This window comes from Hypomesus nipponensis, chromosome 15 (genome assembly GCF_054491055.1).
Source record: "Hypomesus nipponensis isolate SF chromosome 15, ASM5449105v1, whole genome shotgun sequence".
In the NCBI taxonomy this organism is placed as follows: Eukaryota; Metazoa; Chordata; class Actinopteri; order Osmeriformes; family Osmeridae; genus Hypomesus; species Hypomesus nipponensis.
In genome coordinates, this window is record NC_140375.1 from 7403072 (window position 1) to 7413224 (window position 10153).

General features: G+C 47.1%; 2 protein-coding genes across 2 annotated transcripts in view; both read left to right on the top strand.

Moving 5' to 3' along the window:
* Positions 1-5184, top strand: part of dock10 (dedicator of cytokinesis 10) — a 37462-nt gene extending 32278 nt beyond the window's left edge. Inside the window, exons 50-56 of the mRNA XM_084673998.1 lie at positions 90-203; positions 1097-1243; positions 1408-1618; positions 2827-3017; positions 3234-3334; positions 3628-3766; positions 4197-5184. Coding sequence (XP_084530124.1) covers positions 90-203; positions 1097-1243; positions 1408-1618; positions 2827-3017; positions 3234-3334; positions 3628-3766; positions 4197-4244 — 951 coding nt within the window. The 3' untranslated portion in view covers positions 4245-5184. The remainder of the gene's footprint in view (positions 1-89; positions 204-1096; positions 1244-1407; positions 1619-2826; positions 3018-3233; positions 3335-3627; positions 3767-4196) is intronic.
* A 3307-nt stretch (positions 5185-8491) lies between these two features.
* On the top strand, positions 8492-9838 carry LOC146257239 (uncharacterized). Its single transcript, XM_084675193.1, has 3 exons — positions 8492-8804; positions 8987-9266; positions 9453-9838. Exons 1-3 carry the CDS (start codon positions 8492-8494, stop codon positions 9580-9582), a joined length of 723 nt encoding a protein of 240 aa, XP_084531319.1. The 3' UTR covers positions 9583-9838.
* The last annotated feature ends 315 nt before the right edge of the window (positions 9839-10153 follow it).

The following is a 10153-nucleotide window of genomic DNA, read 5'->3' on the forward strand; positions in this document are numbered from 1 at the left end:
GGGTGTATGTGTGTATACAATTGTGTGTGTGTGTCTCCGTGTGTGTGTCTGTATATGTGTGTGTGCGGTCGTGTGTGTGTGCACAACAGAGGCTGTCGGAGCTGTACTACGACATCCATCGTTCCTACCTGAAGGTGACGGAGGTGGTGAACTCTGAGAAGCGCCTGTTTGGCAGATACTACCGCGTGGCCTTCTACGGACAGGTGAGAACACACACACTGCAGAGACCTGAAACACTGCTGAGAAAAACATGGGATAAGCTTCTGGACGAGACTCCAAAACAGAGAGAGAAACAGAGAGAAGGTGGGATGAGGAAAAGAAACGAGAGGAGAGAGAGAAAGAGGGGAACTCATCTCTTTAGTCTGTAACTCCTCCATCTGCTCTTCTCTCTTCTTTTCGGTTCTCTCTATCCAGGCTGCGGTAAGTGTTTTCTTCTCTTTAGTTCCAGTTTTCCCTTCTTCCTCTCTAACCTCCTCTCCTCCTCCCTCTCTCCTCTCTCCTCCATGGTTGAGCACTGCTCTAACTAACCTGCTACTCCAGACCCCTGTGACCAGACACCTGTTTGCATATTAATACAGACATGCTTGATGTGTGTGTGTGTGTTATATGACCCTCCATATATAATCTTCAATAATTCTTACCTTTTGAAGATCCCATTATCAGGTCCTCCAGGATCCAATGTTTATATACAGTATATTTTATTCTAAGAGAAATGTGTGTCTGTGGTTATTTTTTAGAAGAAAGGTAAAGATAACCTTCACTGACCCTTGCACTTTGATCCCATCATGTTTGGGGAATGACCTCTTACTCAGCCACAGCCTAACACTGACCTCCTGTCTGACCTAATAAACTGCAGACTGACATGTGTGGTAACAATGTTCAGCCACTAGGTGGTGATGTGAGGCCACATGTACCATTTGCTAGAACATTGATGTTTCCAAACCCTCTCCTTGTAGGAGCACGGTCACATCACAGAAACACATTCTCAAACACGTTAACACTCACGCTGTCTCACACACAGACTTATAAGCTGTCACTACACACACACTCTCACACACATCTGTCACACACACTCATATGTGACGTGCTCTCTCAGGGCTTCTTTGAGGAGGAGGAGAGTAAGGAGTTCATCTACAAGGAGCCCAAACTGACCGGCCTGTCAGAGATCTCCCAGAGGCTGCTTAAGCTCTACTCAGACAAGTTTGGAGCCGACAACGTCAAGATGATCCAGGACTCCAACAAGGTGAGTCAACCATGAGTCCAACACTGGGTGTGTGTAAGAGTGTGTGAGTTTGAGTGTGTATGAGAGTGCGTGAGTTTGTGTGTGTGTGTATGTGTGTGATTCATGTTTCCTGCAACCATGTCAAATCCTGCCCCTTCATCCGTGTCATTTCCTGTTTCTGTCAGGTGAACCCCAAGGACCTGGACCCCAAGTTCGCCTACATCCAGGTGACCTACGTGGTCCCCTTCTTTGACGACACGGAGCAGCAGGAGAAGAGGACAGACTTTGAGCGCCATCACAACATCAACCGCTTCGTGTTTGAGACGCCGTTTACCCTCTCTGGGAAGAAGCATGGAGATGTGGAGGAGCAGTGCAAGAGACGTACCATCCTGACCAGTAGGTTTACTACCATCCTGACCAGTAGGTTTACTACCATCCTGACAAGTAGGTTTACTACCATCCTGACCAGTAGGTTTACTACCATCTTGACCAGTAGGTTTACTACTATCTTGACCAGTAGGTTTACTATCATCCTGACCAGTAGGTTTACTACCATCCTGACCAGTAGGTTTATTATCATCCTGACAAGTAGGTTTACTACCATCCTGAGCAGTAGGTTTACTACCATCCTGACCAGTAGGTTTACTACCATATTGACCAGTAGGTTTACTACCATCTTGACCAGTAGGTTTACTATCATCCTGACCAGTAGGTTTACTACCATCCTGACCAGTAGGTTTACTACCATCCTGACAAGTAGGTTTACTACCATCCTGACCAGTAGGTTTACTACCATCCTGACCAGTAGGTTTACTACCATCCTGACAAGTAGGTTTACTATCAGCCTGACCAGTAGGTTTACTATCATCCTGACCAGTAGGTTCATCATCATGACCAGTAGGTTTACTACCATCCTGACCAGTAGGTTTACTATCATCCTGACCAGTAGGTTTAATATCAGCCTGACCAGTAGGTTTACTATCATCATGACCAGTAGGTTCATCATCATCCTGACCAGTAGGTTCATCATCATCCTGACCAGTAGGTTTACACAGTGGCACCTTAATGCCTCAAGCAATCAGGGGCCTACTAATAATAATACAAAATAATAATGATGATAAACGTCCGTATTAGTGGTGTTATTACTCTGCTCTACAGTGGCATCTGGTGGTGGATGTGGAGGGAGGCCTCCTCTTCCCCCTTATCTAAACAAAATGTAACAAAAACTAGAAAGGGTACAATTTCTGGGGACATTTCTGGGGAAATTGTAGGGTGTGCTTGCTTGCGGCAGTTGCAGATGGGTCCATTTAATATGAAACAAGCTGAACCCTCTTTGAGACAAGCTATTCTAACAACGTTGTCACCGGCAGTATTTTTCAGATGGTATCGCGATTCAAGCAATGATCTTGTGTGGGCTATTTGGCTATATCGCTGTTTAGAAATTCAAAATTGAAAAAAATTGAAAAAAAGTCCATAGCCCAGGGGTCTCAAGTGCTATTACGTAAGACGCCCCTGGGTTTACCACCTTCATGACTAGTAGGTTTATCTGAAGGTACTAATAGTGGTATCACCAGAGGTCACAAATTGTGTGTGTGTGTGTGTAGCGAGCGCCAGCTTCCCGTACCTGAAGAAGCGTGTGCAGGTGGTGGAGCAGCACAGCACAGAGCTCAACCCTCTGGAGGTGGCCGTGGACGAGATGTCCCGCAAGGTGTCCGAACTCAACCAGCTGTGCAACATGGCTGAGGTGGACATGATCCGGCTCCAGCTCAAACTGCAGGGTAGCGTCAGCGTCAAGGCAAGGCCCTGCCCGGCGACACACGCTTACACACAGGCACACACAGGGACGCACACACACACACACGGATGCGCACACACTCACATTCAAGGATACACACACACATGGGCGCATGCACACACACGCACAAACAAGACACCCGCTCGCCCACACTCTTTCTCTTTCTCACGCCATCTCTCCTTCCCTCCCGCCTTTTCCCCTCTCTCCCTCCTGCAGGTTAATGCAGGGCCTATGGCGTACGCCCGAGCCTTCTTGGAGGAGAAGAATGCCAAAAAGTACCCAGACAACCAGGTCAAACAGCTCAAGGAGATCTTCAGGTACCCCTCAGCAAACTGTCAGATCACATCTCTAGGCATGGACATGTATTGTCAAGAGGAGCAGTACCAAAGAGGTCCAGTGTACCTGTACTCCCAGTTCCATCCAAAGGCATTTTGGTCTGCACTTGTTGATCTTTGGAAATCTAAAACAAACGGAGAGGTTCCAGACTAATATGCATTTACAAATTGGTCTGGCGGTGCCATGCTATGAGAAAATGTCCCAGCGAGCCAGTGTCGTCCCAGGCGGGGTTCTGGTGTCTTACGTGCGTGACCCTCTCTGTCGCCCCCTGCAGGCAGTTTGCAGAGGCGTGCGGCCAGGCGCTGGACGTCAACGAGAGACTGATTAAGGAAGACCAGCTGGAATACCAGGAGGAGATGAGGTCTCACTACCGAGACATGCTGTCTGAGCTCTCCACTGTTATGAACGAGCAGGTCCGTCTGCCCTCTACCTGCACACACACACACACACACACACACACGTTCATCCTCTTTTTTCTCTTTCTAGTGTCATCTAATGTATCAAGCTTTTTCTAAACTTTTTCTCCTCTCCTCATCTGCTCTCCTTCTTTCCCTTTCCCTCTTCTCTCTTTCCCTCCCCTCTCTCTCCTCTCTCTCTCCCTCCTCTCTCTCTCCCTCCTCTCTCTTCTCTTCATGTCTACTTCTCTGTGCTCAGCTTCATAGAGGTTCTCTCTCCTCTGCTGCCTGCTCTTCTCCTGCTCTCTCTAACACTGTCTCTAAGACTGGTAGGTCTCTCTCACACACAGACACATACCCATACAAACACACTCACTGTGGCCATGTGTACTTGTGTATTGTCATTGTCCTGGCACCAACCATGTCGCTCTCTTTCTTTCCCCCACAGATCCCTTACACAAGACAACCCGGAACGGAACGACACAGCGGCTTTTAAACGGCCATTAGGATCGCTGATACTGGCCAGTGCCCCGGAGAATCTGAAACTTATAAATGTATTGGTACAGAGCAGTTACTGATGGGAAATGTAGTCCTAAGGTGAAGGAGGAAACGTCCAGCAGTGTGTAGATGTGATGGTGGTAGTCATAGATACCAGGCTGTTGGAATGGTACTTTGTTTTGGTTTATGTATGCTCTTTCCTCTAAGACCACCTCAGCTCTTAGTCTGTATACACACACGCACGCACACATTCACTTTAGACACACACGCACCCATTCACTTTACACACACATACACCGACACATGGACTTTACACACATGCAATACATCAACAAACACATACTCACTTTACATATAAAACACACACACGCGCCTTCTCTCCAAAACCCTGACCCTTTAGAAAACAGTGACCTTATTGAGCTTGAGGTGCGTTCAACTGAACAAACATTTAACCACAGTATTTGTTCAATATTACCTACAGTGTTTCCATTTTTGCTGTTAAACCATTTTATTTTCTGCCAACTTTGACTGTTACATAAGGTTTTATCTGATGGTAGTTGGAAATGTGAACTCGGATATTAGAGTCAGTCACATGACCTAATCAACCCCCACCTGATTGGTTGAACCCACCTCTAGTTCCTGTCTGAATGTAGAGCAGTACAGTGCTAACACACCCGAGCTCTCTGCAGCTCAACCCTTTTCAAAACGCAAAGTTTTATGTTTTATAACATTTCTATGACCGATGAAGTTACTGTTGTTGTTATTATTTCCAGTACTGTTTTGAATTGTAAATAAGAATTATTAATATTTAAAATGTTTCTTTTTTATAAAAAAACAAAAACAAAAACAATATATGAATATTTGTTTAGCTAAATTAAAAAAGAAATAAACTAAAGTTTTATGTATAACCTTTAAATAAAATTTGTTAATGTCCAAAATCAGAGGGGTACTATTTTCTTGAAAGTATACATTTATCAAATATTAAAGGTTAGGGTTATCTTTCTTCTTATTCTTTCTCCCTATCGTTTTTCCTCCCTGTCTCTCTTTTCCCCCCTATCTCTCTTTTCCTCCCTATCTCTCTTTTCCTCCCTATCTCTCTTTTCCTCCCTATCTCTCTTTTCCTCCCTATCTCTCTTTTCCTCCCTATCTCTCTTTTCCTCCCTATCTCTCTTTTCCTCCCTATCTCTCTTTTCCTCCCTATCTCTCTACGTCTCTCTCCCTCTCCCTCCACCTCTCCCTCCCTCGGATGCCCTACATTCACTGACAGTCATCAGTATTCTAGTCAGGTGATGGAGGCTAATTGCTCTGTTGTTCTGGCAGATTCAGGAGCCCATCTCCTTGCGGTGGCCCCAGCTGTGCTTGCCCATTGCCTCATTTCCTTTCCACGCCGCCGGCCGTCGCCATGTGCAAGCGGGCCTCGCCACCCAGTAATTATAGATAATTGCCAGCTCTTCAGGTGCTGAATGGACAGGGGTGGCGGGAAGGCGGGGGGTGGAGGGGTGAGGGAGTGTCTTTGTCTTTGTTTCGCTTCACAAACCATCCGGGGGGAAACACTTGTAGTCTCTTTAAATTGATCTCTCAGGTGTGGAAGGACACTGGCTAATCAGGAAGGAGACTTAAGGAGTCTTACTGAGCCTTACTAGGGTAACTACAGTACCCTAACCGACCACTACGCAACTAAAGCAAACTAACCTCAAACAGCAGATATGGCGGATCCTTAACATAAAAAAGCGTTACTTAGGTTGACTCCTTTCTGACTGCTGTCTGATTCCTGTTTTGACTTTCGTTAGACTCCTATTTGACTCCTTTCTCTTGTATTACTCCTGTTTGAGTCTTATATGACTCCTGTGGGACTCCGTTCTGACTCCTGTGTGCTGACTCCCGTCCTGGCCAGTGTGAAGGAAGAAGTCACGCCCCATGAGCTTTGTCTTCAAAGCAGAGGGATCAAAGAGGTCAGGGTCCTTTGATGAAGGTAGCCCTTTATGTCTGATATAGAAGCAGCTAGCAACCACATGATGCAACTTCACCCACCCTATGTTTACCTTCTCATCCTCCCCCTTTGCTTACCTCTTCCCCCTCTCCTACCCCTCTTATCCCATCCTTACCTTCTAATTCTCCCCCTCTCCTACCGTCCCCACCCTCTGCAACCACCCTCACCTTGACGTCCCCACATCTCCTCCACTACTTTCTCCACCTTTACATAGCACTGTAAACCCCTGCAGTACCTAGCAGGCCCCTCAAGGGGCACTAGAGTCAGAGTTTACCAGGTTAACCTGGTATCAGAATGAACCGTCACTAGATTTTCTCTGTAAAATGTATCATATTATCCAGGCTCCTCTCAAGCACTGTGAGCTGCCCTAGTAGGGTGAGAAGGTGTAGTGGAGTGTGCGTGTGGGTGTGTGAGTGTGTGTTTGTGGACTCTCAGAAGCCAGTTGGGATAGATTTCCACTTCAAAGTGCCTGGCAGACAGAACAAAGTCAGACAGCAGACTTGTTTAAACAGCTCTAGATTAAACCAGGACATGCCTGGTGGAGACTCCTGCTTTCCACATCTCTACTGCCTGTCTGTCTGACTACCTGTCTCTGTCTGCCTGCCTGAAACAGTGCTATCTCCACCCTGAGATCAGTAGTACCAAAAGTACCAACCCTATTCTGCTCTCCCCTCGTCTGTAAGAAGTTGCTGTCATTGCTCTTTGCTCCAGTGTGTCTGTGTTGCAGTATTCTCCAATCCTGGGTTAATTACATAGATCAATTACCCTGAAGTACTTGAGAGTAGTCAGGCAATTTTAAACTACCTCCCAGTTAGCATCTATGAAACCGATACGTGGGTGTCATTACCCTGGATCAAAACAAGTGCACATTAAGTATTGGACAGTGTTTGTACACAATAATTGACACAGGTCTGGTATTTTCCACTTGTCGTTGAGCGGCGTGGAGATGAAGAGCTGATAACTTATTGATGCTAAGCCTCGTGCTGGAGCACAGAGCATGAAAACAGGTTAAGTGTTCCTGGACCGAAATATAGCCTGAGATTCAGGACAGGATAAAGGGATCTCTCAGTCAGTCCATTTTTTTCTTTCTTTCTTTGGAGTTCTTTCTTTCCCTATTTCTTTTTTGGAGTTTCTCCTATTCTCCCTCTCCCCCCATCCTATACATATGACCTGAGGTGTAAAGTGAGGGCGCTTGAGTTTCTCCCCTATCAGTAGAGGGGTGATAGGGTTTCTATTCTACCCCTCGTCCCCCCGCTCCCTCCTCACACACACACACACACACACACACACACACACACACACACACACACACACACACACACACACACCTCCCCAGGACAGGCTTGTCAGCTTGTATGCATATGAGGGTAATTACCTGTCATTACCTCCTTTGTGTGCTCTGCAGGAGGATTCCATTTGATGTTGATGGGAGGGATGTGTTTTCTTGTGTTTATCAAAAGCCTGCTGGGCTTTTTATGTGTTTCTGGTGGGTTTTCTCTGTAATCATTGGGGTGACCTCATGACCCTGGGACGCTTTATTTAGGAAAACATGAATAAACATGTGGGTGGACTACGACAACGTAGAACACACACACACACACTTTCTCTGACACACACTCTCTGTGTGTGTGACACAGACACACAAACTGTAAACACACACATACATATAACCCAAGATTAAGCAGATATTGGGTGAATTAAATATGCCCATGCCCCACAAAAAGCCTTGTGTTTGACCCGGCAGGATTAGTTCACCTAGGAACTGTCTGGATTTATCTCTGTCACACGCTGAAAGGTCTTATCAATATTTCAGGCCTGGTGTAGGGGAGAAGTAGACACTTAGCCAAGTGGGGAGGGGGCGGCAGCCTCTTCAGTTCTTCTGCAATCTTCACTTCTGATCAAACACAGTTGGTCAGTTTAATTTAATCTTCCACTGCTCATCTAACTAAACCTTGACACATATTGCATTAACTGTCACTATTCTAAATGCTGTTTATTTTTTGGTATAGCCAATAGTATAGGCCTATGTTCTTCTTCATGCCCTGTGCACATTTCATTTCCTGCCACAACGTCCATGAAACTGAACCCGGTCGGTGCCAAATTAATAAAACATCGGTTGTGTCCCAGTGGCCGCTCACCCGAGCCGCGTGTGCTGTTGTAGTGGTGAAAGGCGACATAGTCTGCCTCGAACAAGATCTAGACTGAGATTGAAAGAGAGACACACACAGAAGACTGGCTGGACTGTAGACGGCAACATGTTAAACGCTCAGCAAAGCGAGTTCCTAATGCACGAGTCTGCGGTGTTCGGAAAGCCTTGGTACTGGCAGCGGAACTCGGGCACTATGGAAAGCAGCCGCAGCCTCGCGCACGTCATCATGGAGATGCGAGACGAAATCAAGAAGCTTGAGACCGAGAACAAGGTGTTGCGTGGGGAAATCGGTCAACCTTCGCTTGGGAGCGAGCCAGTGGAACCGAGCCCGGTTGTGCTGGCCGTGGTTGGAGACAACCCACAGCACATCAACTTGAGGCGAAATGTTTCCGCGCCCGCGCTGGAGGGGCAATACAAAGGTAAAGTTGTAGCCATTTGCTGCAAGTGTTTTTTATCAGTTAGCCTAAAGTTGACTTACATGTAATAACTCTAGATATGATGCTAGTTTTTTTAAATTAAAATGTATTTAAAATGATCATCAGTATACATCTCAGTTATCCTGGAAGTAAAACTGATGAGGTGGTATCTTCTCTGTTCATAGAGAACATTGTGATGACGGTGAGGAGATACTCTGTAGCCTCCCACATTCACACTGCTCCATGGAACAGTGAGGGGGCCGGGGCCGGGGCCGGGGCCGGGGCCAGGCATGGAGGGGTGGCAGTGAGGGGGGCCACCGTTCCCAGCTGGGGGAGGCCGCAACAGGAAGTCCACATAAACAACTCCAACATCTCCAGAAGCCCGTCACCGGACAAGGGGGTGGCTCCGGCCAAAGGGAAGATAACCAACAGATGCTCGCTCCAGGAGTACGTCAACAAGAACAGGTGTGTAAGAACATATTTAAACATAGTTTACATAGTACCTTTATTATGTTGTTTTTTGTCTTCTGAATTATTTTGAGGCTCCTGCGAAGTGCATCCCTCTCCTACATTCTTTCAGCCAGCTCCTCGGTTAATTCCCTCTAAATATCATCAGAGATCACTACACCTCTGTTGTTCTCTGTCTCTCAGGGCTAAAGTGAAGACTGTGACCTTCCTACTACCTGTGGACGACATCTATACCAGCCGGCCTGTTCTGGCCAGTCCCCTACTGGACAAAAACCCAGACGAACAGGACGCCATCACAGAGACGGACTCCTGAAGGGAGGAACACGATCAGAATCTGAGTTGGAACTTTGTGTTTTCGGCCCGTAGCCTTTATTAACACAAAGGGGGAGGGTGATTGATTAATGGATTGATTGGCCAAGTGATTGCTGGGATTGGATTCTTGGTCAAGAGTGGGTATTAGTATGTAGGTTAAGAGACAATAACATCAAGCCCATAAAACTCTATCTAGGTCTGTGTCAGTTGACACGATTTTCAGGTCAGCCAAGAGACTGATTTTATCGCACTTGACCACACATACACACACACACAGACTCCGGTTACACACGCTGTTGTTTCCATCCGGTGCTCCGGACACCATTATCCACGTCGCTGGGTGACATGCCGACGGCCTGGATCAGGTGACCAGACTGGGCTGTCCGGTGGCGGGAGTAACCATGGTGACGCCCTCAGCAGGCGGACCTCTCCAGGGGGGCGGGGGGGGGCTCCTTTTTCAGCAGGGCCTCGCCAGCGACATAATTACGTGGACGTTAGGTCTGAGTCAACCGGGGGGGGGGGGGGGGATGGGGGTCTGGTCCTCGAGGCCTCCGTGTGGTCGTCAAGGACAC

Coding starts and splice junctions, on each gene's coding strand:
- LOC146257239 (XM_084675193.1), top strand. CDS start 8,492: ATGTTAAACGCTCAGCAAAGCGAGTTCCTAATGCACGAGTCTGCGGTG. Junction 8,805..8,986: donor GCTGGAGGGGCAATACAAAG/GTAAAGTTGTAG, acceptor CTCTGTTCATAG/AGAACATTGTGATGACGGTG. Junction 9,267..9,452: donor GAGTACGTCAACAAGAACAG/GTGTGTAAGAAC, acceptor TCTGTCTCTCAG/GGCTAAAGTGAAGACTGTGA.